This window comes from Bombina bombina, chromosome 2 (genome assembly GCF_027579735.1).
Source record: "Bombina bombina isolate aBomBom1 chromosome 2, aBomBom1.pri, whole genome shotgun sequence".
NCBI lineage: Eukaryota > Metazoa > Chordata > Amphibia > Anura > Bombinatoridae > Bombina > Bombina bombina.
This window is the reverse complement of record NC_069500.1, coordinates 1,037,617,171-1,037,636,511: the sequence shown is the minus strand read 5'-3', so window position 1 is coordinate 1,037,636,511 and position 19,341 is coordinate 1,037,617,171. Positions and strand designations below refer to the sequence as shown.

At 39.4% G+C, this 19,341-nt stretch overlaps 1 protein-coding gene across 1 annotated transcript in view; it reads right to left on the bottom strand.

The window, feature by feature from the left end:
* INTU (inturned planar cell polarity protein) overlaps window positions 1-19,341 on the bottom strand; it is a 473,020-nt gene that overhangs the window by 272,055 nt on the left and 181,624 nt on the right. The window contains exon 5 of the mRNA XM_053703638.1: window positions 4,339-4,457. Coding sequence (XP_053559613.1) covers window positions 4,339-4,457 — 119 coding nt within the window. The remainder of the gene's footprint in view (window positions 1-4,338; window positions 4,458-19,341) is intronic.

Genomic DNA, 19,341 nt, shown 5'->3' with positions numbered 1-19,341 from the left:
AGAAAACAAGGACTCACAGGTCATCACAGATACTGAGGTATCTCCAAATCAAGGGGAATACACAAGAACCCATCCCCCACCCTAGATGAGAAAGAGGGAACTAAGAAACGTAAACCACCCTACCAATAGAGACGAGACCCTTCAGCCAATATCGCCATCCCATAACATTTTTATGCTGAAATGCATAAATACATTGGTACATAGTGTAACAAATATATATCTATTATTTGACGAATTAGGGTTTAATTTGGTATTACATGTAATTACTGCTAGGAACAAATCATTGAACCAATAGGTAAGGGAATTTTTTATCTGATAAATCAAAATAAGTTTTTTGAGTAATATGTTACGTAGCACTTATAAATATGTATATATACTGGTTATAGATTGATATAGAAGGAGCTGCTTATAAGTAAATGCACAGAAACAAAAATGTGCATTATTTCTCATTCGCTAAACAAAAATGTACCAATATTAAGTAACTATACAACCTGTGAATTGTGGAATGTAAATGTATCGAATTCAGCAACACTATGTTGTAAAAAAAGGTAATTTACCTTTAAAAAATTTCTATAAAAAGGTGTAAGCGGTCATGTCTGCAATTATGCAGTGACCAAGTGCGCATGCGCACGAAATGCGTCTGCATTTGCTCTTGACCGCACAACTTGTTTGTTTGTTTTAAAGTGTGCTGATTTCAGCTGTTATGCTTTTATACGTTTGAATAGTAAATTTGTGACTTTTACATTGAGGAGTCGTCTTCATTGCCACAGTGTGCCTACCTTTATGTACTTTGTTCTGGCATCGTTAACAGACCGGGCTTTGGCTGCATTTGCAATACTTTCTCCTCTGATCACTACCCACTCTCCATGGTGCCATGGACTAAAGATTATTAAGGTAATACCAACTTCAGTTATAAGCATTGGGATCTCTTTGTGCGCTATTACACAGTTTTCTTTTTGTATTGACCAGTTAAAACAACACCTGGAGTCTACAAGGAAGCATCAGATGCCTCGAAAGACCAGTAAGGACCCGTCAGAGAGACCTTAAACTTAAGCCACAAGCAGATATGAATCTCTCATGAGAGACAGAAACCTCGCTCCCTTCAAAGGGACACACGGGAACCCAAACCCTAAGGTTAAGAAGAACCTGTCCACAGCCGATCTAAGCAAAAGGCATGGTCTTAAGCCAGAGTCTTTGAAAAAACGGAATCGATCGAAAGATCTAACCTCCTGAGGAACCCTAAGTTGCCTCCTATTAGTAGGAGCACACTATCAAGAGTCCGTAGACTTAAGGAACCTAGCAACAGTCTCAAAATCCGAGAGTCTGAAGAACTCCTGACCAGTTTAAGAATTGGCCACCCAGTACCCCTGGATCGCAAGGTAACCCTTGTAGACAGGCTTAACTACCTGATCCCAGAAAGGTGAAAGACTGTAACTGACCTCAGACCTCCACTCCCAAGCCTGAAGGTTAGATCTGCAACAAGATCGAAGGACAACACCCTAGCATTGAAATACCAAGGTATGACCAAGGGTAGATCCTACATGGAGAAGACCACAGTCTACAGAGATACTTGCAGGATCGGTCTTCCGAAAACCCTTAATCAGGGCAAAGGCTGAAAGCCTCGTAGCTCCTTGCAGAAACTAGAACTAGAGCAAACGCAACACTGAGCAAAGGAAGAAGGACATTCCCGCACTTCCAAACAGATGACCCAACCCAAAACAGGAAGGAAGAGACTAAGGGGTAAACATCCGGAAGAAACCGCAAGTGAGGACGCCAGGACCAAACAAAATCATTCCCTTAAAGGGGAGGGAAAGAAGTCTAGACTTAGAAGTCATATCCACAGACCATGACTTCAGCCAGAGCTCGACGGGTCTGAACAGAAAAAGCTGAAGCCTTAACATTTAGATGAAGAATCCTCCGTCACTAGTGTAATAACCGGAGAACTATACAAATAAAACATTTTATTCAAAAAAAATTGCACCTTTATATCCCAATGGCTGGGGCACTTATCCAGACAGTACAGATAGTTAGGACTCCTCTCTGATATATACCCGGTCAGGAAAGAATCACATGGTGCACAACGCAGGACTGCCCCTGCTATGAGAAAAAGCGTGCCAAGCTTGTAAGCTGCATGGCTCTCAGAGTGAAAGTGAAACCTGTATATTCCATAACAGCCTAAGCGCCCATAACATCTCACACATAAAATCAAACAAACATATAAGATTATTCCCCCCACCGTTCAATAATCCCCCTCAGGAGATATTAACCCTTGATTCTATACAGATAAAAGGAGTCACACTGCGTTATCATACATGTATAAAAAAATGAAACGATCTTACCAGAATCTGTGCTGTGGAACAGGAACATGGCCTTTCAAATGTGACAGGTTAGTAGCATCGCTCCTGACATGGACTTGAGAGCAGAAAGCAGGCAGAGAAACTCGTCAACGCTGATTGCTTATGGAGCTTTTAATCTGAGTCGGGATGGTTTCTCAGAAAGGCTCTCCCTGCATCTCCGCACTCTAACTTTCACCCATGCTCTCACTGAGAGGCTGACAGGACTACTTAAAACTCCAGTCCCATTGCGAAGAGTACTGCCCTCCATAAGAGACTACTCCAAATCTTCTGACACTTCTCTGCCAAACTCCTGTGACGAAAGGCAAAGAATGACTGGGGGATGAAGGGAGTGGGGGAGGTATTTAAGCCTTTGGCTAGGGTGTCTTTGCCTCCTCCTGGTGGCCAGGTTCTTAATTCCCACAAGTAATGAAGGAAGCAGTGGACTCTCCTTTTATTAAGATGGAAAAGGAATTAATTTCTTCAGACACCAAATTTCACCTCTTCCATTAACAGAGGCAAAGAGAATCACTGGGGATTATGGGTAGGGGAGTGACACTTCACAGCTTTGCTGTGGTGCTCTTTGCCTCCTCCTGCTGGCCAGGAGTGATATTCCCAATAGTAATTGGAATGACATTGTGGACTCTCCATATCTTAGGAAAGAAATAAGCTTAGTGCATATCTATGCAATTCATGTGGTTTACAACAAAACATGCTCTTGTATCCCCTCTACCTACTGCTTCCCATTCCTAAAAACCAGATCACATTCAAGGCCCATATACAGAGATGGCAGGAGCTCTGTTTATTCCAAGAAAATTGTTTGGGACAAGAAGTCACAATTTAAGGTTGGAGGAAAGGAGATTTAATCTCCTGCAAAGGAAATATTTTTTCACTGTAAGAGCAATAAAATTGTGGAACTCATTACCAAAGGAGGTAGTGAATGCTAATACCATAGATAAATTTAAAAATTGTTTGGATACATTTCTGTCTGGAAACAAAATTCATGGATATGATTGCTTGTATTAAATGAGTCAACTTTTAATGGGATTATTTAAGCTTAACTGGAGTTTTTTTGCAAGTATTTTACTGTATATTTGTATAGGATGAACTCGATGGACTTTTTTCAACCTCATCTACTATGTTACATTCTAGTAATGAATTTAACAGCTGGAATAAACAAAAGTTAACAGATTGTATTATAAATACTTGCTTGATTGACCTTTGGGATCTTTTACAGGAATCAAACCGGCTACAAAAATATCCTTAAAAGGGACATAAAGTCCAAAAATGTTCTTTCATGATTCATATAGAGCATACAATTTGAAACCCCTTTCCAATTTACTTTTATTATCATATTTTCTTCATTTTCTTGTTATCCTTTAGTGAAAAGCAGAGATGTAAGCTCAGGAGTGTGCATGTGACTGCAGCACTATATGGCAGCAGTTTTGCAACAATGTTATACATTTGCAAGAGCACTAGATGGCTGCACTTTTTCCTGTCATGTAGTGCTCCAGATAAGTGCACGCTACCTACTTAGGTATCTCTTCAACAAAAAATAACATGAGAATTAAGCAAATTTGATAATAGAAGTAAATTGAAATATTTTTTTAAATTGTATTCTCTGAGTAATGAAAGAAAATTTTTGGATTTTATGGATCCTCACTAATTCATTAGCGCATGTCATTTTAGCACTAACAACACTGCAAATCTGTGTTTAAACCCACCAAATGGGTTAAACACATAGTTTATGTACTGATCGTAAACTACTGAGCACTGCTTATCACAAGTGGACATGGCCAATGAGCCAATCTGATTGGGTCACTGCCTGTTTCCAGTTTGGACCAGTAGCTCTTGGTTCACGAGCAGTACTATGGAAATTTATTTATCCCCTTTGTGGGGGTTAAACACAAAGACTTGCAAAAGGTCCAATAAATACATAATCAAAAACACTTGTACACTAGTGGCTTTTTTTAACAGAAGTCATAACGTCATTTTAAAACATTACCTAATGATGTGTGTTCCAGTCACGTTATGCAGCATGTCACTAAGTGTTAGAAACAATCCCCGTACACTTTTCAGCTTTTGGGATGCGTCTGATAAAGGATATTGATAAATAATTTCTTGCTGTGAAATAAAACAAAACACTCATTAGTAATTTGCAATAGTTTAGATATGACTTATTACACAATTATTTGTGTTGCTCGTTCCACTCATGTTGGTTCCAACCATTCTACTTAGCATTAACCTACATCGAAACAAGCAAATAATCATTTGGTTCAGCATTTAGAGATTCTTAAACCTTAGATACGTTTAAAATTGATCTGCATAAATTTCTGGCTAGAAATAGAATTCAGGGATATGATTGATTGTGTTAAATTGGTCACCTTTTCATGGCATTAATGTAAGCTCAACTGGAGCTTTTTTGCAAGTATATTAAATTTGTATAGGTCGAACTCGATGGACTTCTATCTTTTTTCAACCTCATCTACTATGTTACTATGGTAAACCAATCCTGAGTGATGCATTCTTTTAAGGTTAAAACAGGTTATTACAATGTAATAGTGTGAAATTCAAACGTGTAATATAAAACTATTAATCTGATATAATGGTCTTATTCCGACTGCAGTAGTAACTGAGTGGTTGCTAAAAATATACCTCCTAAAAAGTATAATCACAGGGAGTGAGACCACATCACTACTCATAAAGCCGATGACAAATAAAACAATATTATTCAAAATAATACCTTCCTGAACAGAAGTCGCTGCCTGAAATTATTAGAGGAACTTGTTTGTATTAGAAAGGCAGTGCCGATCTTTCCAGGAATCAAGTAAACAGCTCCATCTATAAAATCTTGGAAGAGAGAAATAGTGCAGTGCTTTTAATAACTGACTAGCAATAATCAGAAAACCATACAAAAGCTTTTTATTCTATCAACATGTAACAAAGAATGAATACAAATAGCTTTCCAAATACTCTATATTCCGATTAATGCTGGTCATTTATTGTAGGTACTGCAATATTTCTGGTTCTATTTTCCAAGATTTAATAGAAGGAGCCTTTCTCTTGATTCCCGGGAAGATCAGCACCATATAACTCATTGGCTGTACATTGTAAGCTCCCTAGAGTGCATCCCTCCTTTCATTTTATAATTTGTTTTGTTTTAGTTTAATTTAGTTTTCTGTAGCTTTAAAAATAAATAAAATTAAAAATAATAAAATAGCTAAAGGCTTAATGGCACAGTAAAGTCAACATTAAACTGTCATGATCCGGACAGAGTATGCAATTTTAAACAACTTTTAAACTTCCATATAAAATTTGCTTATTTCTCTTGCTATCTTTTGTTTAAATGCATACCTAGGTATGCTCAAGAGCAGCAGTTCCCTACAAGGAACTAGCTGCTGATTAGAGGCTGCACATATGCGCCTCTGATCGTCGGCTCACCTGAGGCATTCAGCTAGCTCCCAATAGTGCACAGATATTACTTTGACAAAGAATATCAAGAAAATCAAGCAAATTTGTTAATAGAAGTGAGATGGAAAGCTGTCTAAAATTGCACGCTCTATTACACTGGTTTTCAATCCTGTCCCTCAGGCCTCCCCAACAGTCCAGGTTTTCAGGATTACCTTGGGTGAGAGCAGGTAAAATAACCATGGTTACTAATCAGCTGATTATTTCACCCGTGCTCTAGTTCAGATATCCTCACAATGCGGCCTGTTAGGGAGGTCTGAGGACAGGTTTGAAAAACAGTGCTCTATTAGAATCAAGAAAGATTTTATTTGGGTTTCATATCCCTTTAACCCAGAAAAGGAATATCAGTGCCACAAAAATGCTTAAGATTTATGTAATCCTAGCATACTGTACATTTCTGGAGGTATTTGAGACTTATCAACATAAAGCAGTTAAAGGGAAAGTAATTTAATAAACAAATTGAGTCATTACCAGATGCTACAAGCACCTTAGGCTCTCTGAGCAAGTGCTGTGTTTAAAATGCTGGTGCACGGTGCATACTTAAATACACTTTTGAAAAAGCTATAGCTATTATTAGAAGCATGTTTGCTAATACATGTATATTACAAAAATGCTTCTATGCAAACCTGGAATGCACCCGTGTGGATTGCCATTTTTGCTGGAATGTTCCTTTAATGATCTGATCACTTTTAACATTTATTTAAAGGGACATGAAACCCAAATTTTATCTTGTATGATTCATATAGTGCATACAATTTTAAATAACTTTCCAATTTATTTCTATAAACTACTTTGTTTCGTTCTCTTTGTATCCAGAAAAATGTGAGGTTTAATTTCATATTAATGAAGAAAAAGAAGAAAAAAAGCTTCCCCAAAAAAGGGGACATAAAAATTTGAAGAGAGGCTGAACTGCATATTCTTTACCATGTTGCAGGGTCAGATAGTTGTGTATAATCTTCTGTGCTGTGACCTGCTTATGTAGGATGAACTATTTACCAGAATGCAGTAAGATCCATTACAGTGTTCTGTTCTAATAGATCTTGATGTCAAGCGTTTATAGTTGTTGATCAGGATTATTATTATTATTTTTTTTTGGGGGGGTAGCTTTGATCTGTACATCTTGGTTCATATAATACGCTCTGAGAGATTTTGTGTATCACAGTTGTCTTTGACAGCTATTCCCAGATAAACAGAACAAACTAGAGAAGCTTTTACCATTCAGAAATCAAGAGGAATCTCGCTCTCATAAAACGTAACTTTTATTGTCCAGTTTAAAAGCTTCCAGGAGAAACACGCACAGATTACAAAACACGAACTTGTTACGCATTTTGGCAAAGAGCCAAGCTTTCGCAATTGCCTGACAAAATGGTCCATGCATATGTTCTAGGTATGTGCATATATTTGTTTTCTGCATTCTTTAAGTTAAACGAATGCCAAAAATGGCTGCAGGGTGCAGAATTTGGCTATTTTCAGCACCAGACATATTACAGAAAAAGTGTGACACACAAATATCAGTGCAATCCAGATATGTATATGTGATGCATTTTTACGCAAATAATAATATCTACTTGCATCTTAAGTTTACGCGCCCGTATGATTTTTACTGCTATTTAAAGGACAAATCAATGTTTAAATGCGATCAGTGTAGAAATTTATAACCTGGTTCACCAAATTGGTAAAAATGTATCAGCAGTGAAAGTGTTTATACAATGTTTGCAGAAAAGTTCTGAAAGTAGCAATGTATTCAAACAAGCAGCTGATGATTTAACTGTACCCAAAGCTTGTGCAGGAACACTCTTTCAAAAAGTGGATCATTTGAAACACATTAATTAGGAGAAAAGTCTACAGTACAGTGTCCCTTTAACATAATTCAATGTGCAAGAGAATAATCATCTTAATGTAAAATTAAAAAATGTACTTAAAAAAAGACCCTGCACACTCAAAGTAAAAACAGACAAGAAATAAGCAATGCCAAAACGATGTAACATTCATTTTCTTTTTTTATTTCTCTGTTACCTATAAAGGTTTTTAGATGAATGGAATTAAAATAAAAAAAATAAAAACAATTGTTTGTGTTTGTGTCAGACTCAGAAGAGCATACAGGTATATAAAAAATATAGGCATGAGCAAGCTGCAGCAGCAACATGGAGAAGAATCACTCAAATTATTTTTGGATTATTTTTTTTTAAGACTTTATGTTGTAATATAGGAGTCTCTCCTTCAAATACAGAACTCTGCAGAGCCAGATAAAAATCTCTCAAAGGGATATGAAACCCCTACAAATATTTTTTGATTCAGAGCATAACATTTTAAAAAGTTTCAAATTTACTTCTATTATCAAATTTGCTTTGTTCCTCTAATATTCTGTGTTGTAGAGATACTTAGGTTGGCATCTGGAGCACTACATGGCAGGGAATAGTGCTGCCCTCTAGTGCTCTTACAAATGGATAACATTATTGCAAAACTGCTGCCATTTAGGGCTCCTGAAATGGGCAGGCTCCTAAGCTTATGTCGCTGTTTTTAAACAAAAGAACAATGAATAGAAACAAATTAAAAAGTAGTTTAAAATCACATCTATCTGAATCATGAAAGAAAAATGTTGAGTTTCATATTCCTTCAAGCTAAAATCTGTATTTCTAAAATTCTTTAACCCCTTAACGACTTACAGGGTACATCCTACAAAAATAGGTCCTTAACGACCAAGGACGTACCCTGTACGTCGTCGGTGTTTCCAAGCGATCTGGAAGCGATCCTGATAGCTTCCAGCCGCTTTCTTGTTATTGCAGTGATGCCTCGATATTGAGGCATCCTGCAATAACATTTGTTAGCCACCAGATGCAGAGAGAGCCACTCTGTGGCCCTCTCTGCTTCAGCCATCGATGGCCACGATCGCTGGTGGGTGGGAGCCGATGTGGGCGGTCAATCGGTTATCAATTGGAGGATCTGTGTCGGGGGGGGCCGCCGGGGGTGCGTGCATTCACGGGGGCAGGTGGGAACGCTACACTATGACACATTTCATTTAGTGCATACGGTGGGAGAAAGGACTGGGGAGGGTGGGGATTTTTAGCTAAGGGATCTGAGAGGGGGTGGGGGGTTGGATATTGAGGGGGGCAGCTACACTAGAGAACATTTTTAAAAATAAAATTAAAAAATACATCATTTTATGGCAAACTGGGTACTGGAAGACAGCTGCCAGTACCCAAGATGGCGCACAATAAGGTAGAGGGGGAGGGTTAGAGAGCTGTTTGGGGGGGATCCTACACAGCAGAATACTTAAGATGGCGTGGGACAATTGTGGGGGAGGGAAGACAGCTGTTTGGGAGGGATCAGGAGGTGGGATGTATCAGGTGGGAGGCTGATCTCTACACTAAAGCTAAAATTAACCCTGCAAGCTCCCTAATTAACTCCTTCCCTGCTGGGCATAATACGTGTGGTGCGCAACGGCATTTAGCGCCTTCTAATTACTAAAAAGCAACGCCAAAGCCATATATGTCTGCCATATATTGCACAATCTGTTTGTAAATAATTTCAGTGAGAAACCTAAAATTGAGAAATTTTTTTTTTTTTTTTTATTTGATCGCATTTGGCGGTGAAATGGTGGCATGAAATATACCAAAATGGGCCTAGATCAATACTTTGGGTTGTCTACTGCTACACTAAAGCTAAAATTAACCCTACAAGCTCCCTATTTAACCCTTTCACTGCTGGGCATAATACACGTGTGGTGTGCAGTGGCATTTAGCGGCCTTCTAATTACCAAAAAGCAACGCCAAAGCCATATAAGTCTGCTATTTCTGAACAAAGGGGATCCCAGACAATCATTTACAACGATTTGCACCATCATTGCACAAGCTGTTTGTAAATCATTTCAGTGAGAAACCTAAAGTTTGTGAAACAATTTGTGAAAAAGTGAACAATTTTTTTTTATTTGATCGTATTTGGCGGTGAAATGGTGGCATGAAATATACCAAAATGGGCCTAGATCAATACTTTGGATTGTCTTCTAAAAAAATATATATACATTTCAGGGGATATTCAGGGATTCCTGGCAGATATCAGTGTTCCAAAGTAACTATCGCTAATTTGGAAAAAAAGTGGTTTGGAAATAGCAAAGTGCTACTTGTATTTATTGCCCTATAACTTACAAAAAAAGCAAAGAACATGTAAACATTGGGTATTTCTAAACTCAGGACAAAAAGTAAATTTATGCTTACCTGATAAATTAATTTCTTTTACGATATGATGAGTCCACGGATTTCATCCTTACTTGTTGGATATAAACTTCCTGCTAACCGGAAGTGGCAAAGAGCACCACAGCAGAGCTGTATATATAGCCCCTCCCTTCCCCTCAACCTCCAGTCATTCGGCCAAAGGTTATAATAAGAGAAAAGGAAAGGCTAAAAAGGTGCAGAGGTGACTGAAGTTTACAAAAAATAAAATAAATCTGTCTTAAAATAACAGGATGGGCCGTGGACTCGTCATATCGTAAAATAAATTAATTTATCAGGTAAGCATAAATTTACTTTTCTTTTACAAAGATATGACGAGTCCACGGATTTCATCCTTACTTGTGGGAAACCAATACCAAAGTAATAGGACACGGATGAAGGGGAGGGACAGGAACCTAAACGGAAGGCACCACTGCTTGAAGAACCTTTGCAAGCAATGCAAAGCCTGTAATTACATAGAGAGAATACGTTTTTTCTCTGATAGTAAAGGTAAAATATATAGAATCCGTTCTAAGATAACATGTAGGACGGATGGGCTGGTGTATCTTGCTAAATGTAACTGTCCACTGTACTATGTGGGCAAAACTACTAGGGCCCTACGTGATCGAACACTTGAACATATGAGAAATTGAACATGATGTTACCACTTCAAGTGTGGCAAGACACTTTACAGAGTATCATAACTCCTCTCCTAATTGTTTCAGATTAATTGGCATTGATAAAGTCAATCTAGGTATTCGTGGGGGCAATATAGACAAAATATTGCTTCAACGAGAAAGTAAGTGGATCTTCAATCTAGGAACCCTTACACCCTATGGCCTCAATGAAGAGAACAATTTCGGTCATTTTCTTTAAACCCTATTTATGCCAATATTATGTAAAATTTTACATTAGCATTACAGTGTCCCTCTAAGAGAATTCAGCAATCAAAAGGGCCTTTGAGTGGTCGGTCACTGTCACTTTAAGTGAGTCAGGTGTTTACTTTACACTAGCATCTATACAGCTTATAGTATGAATAAAAATACTGATAGGCAAGGATGTTTTAAGTATTTATTATGATGCTTAATATATAGCATTATTTGTAATAACAGTAACAGACGAGTTGGAATGGCACAATATATCAATTGTAAATATATTGACATTTGGAACCAAATTTCACCGGCCTTGTTTCCGGAGGCGGTAGCACACAGTATTGCCTTAAAAGAGGACACTACTATACTTCTCTATACAGTTGCCCGGATGAAGCCTAACTACAGGTGAAACGTACGTCGGCATATGCTCAGTTTGATTCTGAGCTCTTCTAAGAAGGACACACTCAGCGGCTCTAGCAGCATTCCAGGAGGATTCACTTTTGTGACGGTTTCCGTTCAAGCAGGAAGTGAGGCGGGTGTAGAAGGAGTGAGTGTCAGGATCACGACAACAGTCTGCGACACGGCTTGCGTGTACTGAGATTACTCGGTCTTCGGCCGTGAGTATGTATTAAGGAGCTCCTTCCATGATCACCCGGATCTCATACTATACAAGCTGCCGAGCTATAGGCTCGTGAAACCACATATCTTGGATTACAAATAAGCGGATATATTCAAAGTTAACCATTAACGGTTATTACCTACATCGCATGGACAGCAGCTACGTTGGCCAACCATAAGTATAACATATCAGTGCTGCTTACTATGAACTTGCTGCTAAATTACGCTGTTATTTAAGTGTGTTTTCTCCTTCATGTTTTTTCTTCCGTTATAATGTGTTATTGACAGGTATTAGACTGTACATACCTGCTTGTAAGCGTTATACCACATTTAGTGTTGTGAAAACTGTGCACAGTAGGTAGTTTATTGAGGTTGTAAACTACTGTCTACCAAGTAAAAATATTGGACTAAGAGTGCTGTTGTGAGATATCTTTTTTCCTTCATGAATATTACTGTTTTAGTTATATATCAGCACGGATATTATTATATTTCTATAGCCCTAACATATTATTTGAGTTTGAAGAACCTTTCTCCCAAAAATAGCCTCAGAAGAAGCAAAAGTATCAAATTTGTAAAATTTGGAAAAAGTATGAAGGGACGACCAAGTCGCAGCCTTACAAATCTGTTCAACAGAAGCATTGTTTTTAAAAGTCCATGTGGAAGCCAAAGCCCTTGTAGAATGAGCCGTAATTCTTTCAGGAGGGTGCTGTCCAGCAGTCTCATATGCCAGGCGGATGATACTTCTCAGCCAAAAAGAAAAAGAGGTAGCCGTAGCTTTCTGACCCCTACGCTTTCCAGAATAAACAATGAATAATGAAGATGATTGACGGAAATCCTTAGTTGCCTGTAAGTAAAACTTTAAGGCACGGACCACATCCAAATTATGCAACATACGCTCCTATATTCTTATTTGAAACAACCTTAGGAAGGAATCCAGGTTTGGTACGTAACACCACCTTATCAGAATGAAAAATGAGATAAGGCGAATCACACTGTAACGCTGAAAGCTCAGAAACTCGTCGAGCAGAAGAAATAGTAACCAAATACAGAACTTTCCAAGATAATAATTTTATATCTATGGAATGTAAAAGTTCAAACGGAACCCCTTGAAGAACTCGAAGAACTAAATTCAAACTCAAGGGAGGAGTAATTGGTCTAAATACAGGCTTAATTCTTGTTAGACCCTGACAAAAAGACTGAACATCTGCCAAACGTTTGTGAAACAAAATTGACAATGCAGAAATTTGTCCCTTTAAGGAACTAGCTGATAGGCCTTTCTCCAATCCTTCTTGGAGAAAAGACAGAATCTTAGGAATCCTAACTTTACTCCATGAGTAGCCCTTGGATTCACACCAGTGAAGATATTTACCCATATCTTATGATAGATCTTTCTAGTGACAGGCTTTCTAGCCTGTATCAAAGTACTGATAACAGAATCAGAGAATCCTCGCTTCGATAAAATCAAGCGTTCAATCTCCACGCAGTCAGCTGCAGATAAGTTAGATTTGGATGTTGGAAAGGACCTTGAATGAGAAGGTCCTGTCTCAAAGGAAGTTTCCACGGCGGTAGTGAAGACATGTCCACTAGATCCGCATACCAAGTCCTGCGTGGCCACGCAGGCGCTGTCAGGATCACCGAAGCTCTCTCCTGTCTGATTCGAGCAATCACGCGTGGAAGGAGAGGAAACAGTGGAAACACATAAGCTAGGCTGAACAACCAAGGCACTGCCAAGGCATCTATCAGTTCGGCCTGAGGATCCCTCGACCTGGATCCGTATCTTGGAAGCTTGGCATTCAGTTGAGATGCCATCAGATCCAATTCCGGTTTGACCCATCGGCGAATCAATGAGGCAAATACCTCCGGGTGGAGTTCCCACTTCCCCGGAAGAAAAGTCTGTCTGCTTAGAAAATCAGCTTCCAAGTTCTCTACACATGGGATGTAGATTGCTGACAGATGACAAAAGTGGGCCTCCACCCAACGGATTATTTTGGATACCTCTCTCATCGCTAAGAAACTCCTTGTTCCCCCCTGATGACTGATATAGGCCACAGTCGTGATGTTGTCCGACTGGAATCTGATGAATTTGGCCGAAGCCAACTGAGGACATGCTTGAAGCGCATTGGATATTGCTCTCAGTTCCAGAATATTAATTGGAAGTAGAAACTCTACCTGAGTCCAAACACCCTGAGCCTTCAGGGAATTCCAGACTGCACCCCAGCCTAGAAGACTGGCATCCGTTGTCACTATCACCCACGAGGGTCTGTGGAAACAAGTCCCCTGGGACAGATGATCCAGCGATAACCACCAAAGAATAGAGTCTCTGGTCTCTTGATCAAGATTTATCAGAGGAGATAAATTCGCATAGTCCCCATTCCACTGTCCGAGCATGCACAGCTGCAGTGGTCTGAGATGAAAGCAGGCAAACGGTATGATGTCCATTGCCGCAACCATTAATCCAATGACCTCCATACACTGAGCCACTGATGGCCGAGGAATGGACTGAAGTGCTCGGCAAGTATTTAGAATCTTTGTATTTCTGACCTCCGTCAGAAATATTTTCATGTCTACCGAGTCTATCAGAGTCCCCAAGAAGGGAGCCCTTTTCCGTGGAACTAGTAAACTCTTTTCTATGTTCACCTTCCAACCGTGAGTTCTCAGTAAAGACTATGTCAAAAAATACCCTCTGCACCTCGCCACAGCTCCTCTGTGGCGCCTACCTGCCCCCAGGGTACTTCGAAACAACTTTCCAACATTCCAGACCAGCTTGTACAGTGCTTGCTGCTGCCTAGCCTGAAGGAAGTGCGCATCTGAGCGGGCGAAAATAAGCCCCGCCCCTTAAGGTCAATGCCGGAGTAGGCCCAAACACAACCGCAAGGGAAAGCGGTTTTACACCTAAGTTATGCACAACCCAGTATAACCTCTCAAACACACCATTAAACATGATTTCAATGCCAAAAATAAAAACATAATAATGTCACAAAATGCCCATATAAAGTCAATCCTTTAGAAATAAAATCTAGGGCATCCAGTAATACCCCTCTTTGTAAATAGGATTACTGCTTACCCCATTCCCATACAGGGAAATAAACGTCAGTCATTTCTGATATACCAAGTCTCCTCAGAATAAAAAGTCTGCACATACCTTAATGCTGCTTGTAGCATGAAACCGGTCTCCACACTGAAGATGGTTACCTTCAGAAGTCTTGTGGGAACCAGCGTGGATCTTAGTTACAAATGCTAAGATCATCAACCTCAGGGCAGAAATCTTCTTCCATATCCCCCTGAGGAAAATAGTATGCACCGGTACCATTTAAAATAAAAAACTTCTTGATTGAAGAAACTAAAACTAACACCTCACTTTACCATGTCTTCCTAGTATAACACAGGCAAAGAGAATGACTGGAGGTGGAGGGGAAGGGAGGGGCTATATATATACAGCTCCGCTGTGGTGCTCTTTGCCACTTCCTGTTAGCAGGAGGTTAATATCCCACAAGTAAGGATGAAATCCATGGACTCGTCATATCTTTGTAAAAGAAATTTAGAAACTATTTAGCATGGATGTTTTTTGGTGGTTGTAGATGTGTAACAGATTTTGGGGGGGTCAAAGTTAGAAAAAAAATTCTAGTAAATTATAAGATATGATGAAAATAATGGTATCTTTAGAAAGTCCATTTAATGGCGAGAAAAATGGTATATAATATAAGTGGGTACAGTAAATGAGTAAGAGGTAAATTACAGCTAAACACAAACACTGCAGAAATGTAAAAATAGCCCTGGTCCCAAACGGTCAGAAAATGGAAAAGTGCTGTGGTCCTTAAAGGGTTAAGGGACCTTGCGTACTGATGAGACTTCAGATCAGTGGGCTATAGGTGAGCATGTAAGCTAAACAGACAACACCAAGTACACATTTAGTTTATTGACTATACTCTGGACTCACATTTATTAATAAAACACATCTGAAAGATTACATAACACAAATAAATTTAACAACTGTGCATCTGTTACTTTAAACATACAAGTAATTTCACTTCTACGTACTAATATAGTCTAAGAAAATTGCTCAGTTTGCATACCTGCTGTATAGCACTATCTGGAATATACATTATTCTGTAAAAACTATTTTAAAATTTAGAAGTAATCATGACCTCCAATAACTATATAATAAAAAAAAAGATTAAATAAGAACCCAGATCACAAGTTTTAGTTATTTATATTTGTTTTGTATTTTTTCAAATAATGTTCTGTTTAAGATATTTTAATATAAATTGGTTCCCAAATGATGCAGTATATCAGAAGCATAATACAAGTTACCGATTAGAAAAAAGTCCTGTTTTATTATATCTTCATAATATAGGAATTTCATGGAAAATGTGCATCACATCTGGATAGAATGACAAGCAATACGCCTTTTTATTTCCTATCATAAACTCAAAAAGCTAAATTAATTTAACTGTGAGTCTCAGTCTCTGTGTTAGAACATACTGGACAGCCCCAGATATTAAGAATAAAAGAAATAATAAAGATGGGTGATGATCTGTATTTTTTTTCTTCATTAACCCTTTAATGACCGGCCCATTTTTCAATTTTCTTAACCTTTATGACAATGGCTATTTTTAAATTTCCGCAGTGTTTGTGTTTAGCTGTAATTTTCCTCTTACTCATTTACTGTACCCACACATATTATATACCGTTTTTCTCGCCATTAAATGGACTTTCTAAAGATACCATTATTTTCATCATATCTTATAATTTACTATAAAAAAAATACAAAATATGAGGAAAAAAGGAAAAAAACACACTTTTTCTAACTTTGACCCCCAAAATCTGTTACACATCTACAACCACCAAAAAACACCCATTCTAAATAGTTTCTAAATTCTGTCCTGAGTTTAGAAATACCCACTGTTTACATGTTCTTTGCTTTTTTTTTGCAAGTTATAGGGCAAAAAATACAAGCAGCACTTTGCTATTTCCAAACCACTTTTTCAAAAACAAAATTTATGCTTACCTGATAAATTTATTTCTCTTGTGGTGTATCCAGTCCACGGATTCATCCATTACTTGTGGAATATTCTCCTTCCCAACAGGAAGCTGCAAGAGGATCACCCACAGCAGAGCTGTCTATATAGCTCCTCCCCTAACTGCCACCTCCAGTCATTTGACCGAAGACAAGCAAGAGAAAGGAGAAACTATAGGGTGCAGTGGTGACTGTAGTTTAAAAATAAAAAACACCTGCCTTAAAATGACAGGGCGGGCCGAGGACTGGATACACCACAAGAGAAATAAATTTATCAGGTAAGCATAAATTTTGTTTTCTCTTGTAAGGTGTATCCAGTCCACGGATTCATCCATTACTTGTGGGATACCAATACCAAAGCTATAGGACACGGATGAAGGGAGGGACAAGGCAGGCGCTTTAACGGAAGGCACCACTGCCTGTAAGACCTTTCTCCCAAAAATAGCCTCTGAATAAGCAAAAGTATCAAATTTGTAGAATTTAGAAAAAATATGAAGCGAAGACCAAGTCGCCGCCTTACAAATCTGCTCAACAGAAGCTTCATTTTTAAAAGCCCATGTGGAAGCCACCGCTCTAGTGGAATGAGCTGTAATTCTTTCAGGAGGCTGCTGGCCAGCAGTCTCATAAGCTAAGCGGATTATACTTCTTAACCAAAAGGAAAGAAGTTGCTGAAGCCTTTTGGCCTTTCCTCTGTCCAGAGTAGACAACAAACAATGCATATGTTTGACGAAAATCTTTAGTAGCTTGTAAATAAAAATTTAAAGCACGAACCACGTCAAGATTGTGTAATAGACGTTCCTTCTTTGAAGAAGGATTAGGACACAGTGACGGAACAACAATCTCCTGATTGATATTCTTATTAGATACCACCTTAGGAAGAAACCCAGGTTTGGTACGCAAAACTACCTTATCTGCATGGAAGATCAGATAAGGGGAATCACACTGCAAGGCAGATAACTCTGAAACTCTTCGAGCCGAAGAGATAGCTACCAAAAACAGAACTTCCCAAGATAAAAGCTTAATATCTATGGAATGCAGAGGTTCAAACGGAACCCCTTGAAGAACTTTAAGAACTAAATTTAAACTCCATGGCGGAGCAACAGGTTTAAACACAGGCTTGATTCTAACTAAAGCCTGACAAAACGCCTGAAAGTCTGGAACATCCGCCAGACGCTTGTGCAAAAGAATAGACAGAGCAGAAATCTGTCCCTTTAAGGAACTAGCTGACAATCCCTTCTCCAATCCTTCTTGGAGAAAAGATAATATCCTGGGAATCCTGACTTTACTCCATGAGTAACCCTTGGATTCACACCAATGAAGATATTTACACCATATCTTATGATAGATTTTCCTGGTGACAGGCTTTCGAGCCTGAATTAAGGTATCAATGACCGATTCGGAGAAACCACGTTTTGATAAAATCAAGCGTTCAATCTCCAAGCAGTCAGACGCAGAGAAATTAGATTTGGATGGTTGAAAGGACCCTGAAGTAGAAGGTCCTGCCTTAGCGGAAGAGTCCATGGTGGAAGGGATGACATGTCCACCAGATCTGCATACCAAGTCCTGCGTGGCCACGCAGGTGCTATCAAAATCACCGAAGCTCTCTCCTGCTTGATCTTGGCAATCAGACGAGGGAGCAGAGGAAACGGTGTAAACACATAAGCCAGGTTGAAAGACCAAGGCGCTGCTAGAGCATCTTTCAGTGCTGCCTTGGGATCCCTGGACCTGGATCCGTAACAAGGAAGCTTGGCGCTCTGACGAGACGCCATGAGATCCAGTTCTGGTTTGCCCCAAAGTTGAATCAACTGTGCAAACACCTCCGGATGGAGTTCCCACTCCCCCGGATGAAAAGTCTGTCGACTTAGAAAATCCGCCTCCCAGTTCTCTACTCCTGGGATATGGATAGCTGATAGATGGCAAGAGTGAACCTCTGCCCATAGAATTATTTTTGAAACCTCCAACATTGCTAGGGAACTCCTTGTTCCCCCTTGATGGTTGATGTAGGCTACAGTCGTGATGTTGTCCGACTGAAATCTGATTAACCTGACCGCAGCTAGATGAGGCCAAGCCTGAAGAGCATTGAATATCGCTCTTAGTTCCAGAATGTTTATCGGAAGGAGTGTCTCCTCCTGAGTCCACAAGCCCTGAGCCTTCAGGGAGTTCCAGACTGCACCCCAGCCCAGAAGTCTGGCATCTGTCATTACTATTGTCCAATCTGGCCTGCGGAAGGTCATACCCTTGGACAGATGGACCCGAGATAACCACCAGAGAAGAGAATCCCTGGTCTCTTGATCCAGATTTAGTAGAGGGGACAAATCTGACTGAGCATGCAGAGTTGCAGCGGTCTGAGATGTAGGCGGGCAAACGGCACTATGTCCATTGCCGCTACCATTAAGCCGATTACTTCCATACACTGAGCCACTGAAGGGCGAGATGTAGAATAAAGAACACGGCAGGAATTTAGAAGTTTTGACAACCTGGCCTCTGTCAGGTAAATCTTCATTTCTACAGAATCTATCAGAGTTCCTAGGAAGGAAACTCTTGTGAGAGGGGATAGAGAACTTTTTTCTTCGTTCACTTTCCACCCATGCGACCTCAGAAATGCCAGAACAATGTCTGTTTGGGACCTGGCGATTTGAAAATTCGACGCCTGTATTAGAATGTCGTCTAGGTAAGGGGCTACTGCTATACCCCGCGGCCTTAGGACCGCTAGGAGTGACCCCAGAACCTTCGTAAAGATTCTTGGTGCAGTAGCTAACCCAAAGGGAAGAGCCATACACTGGTAATGCCTGTCTAGGAAGGCGAACCTGAGAAACCGATGATGA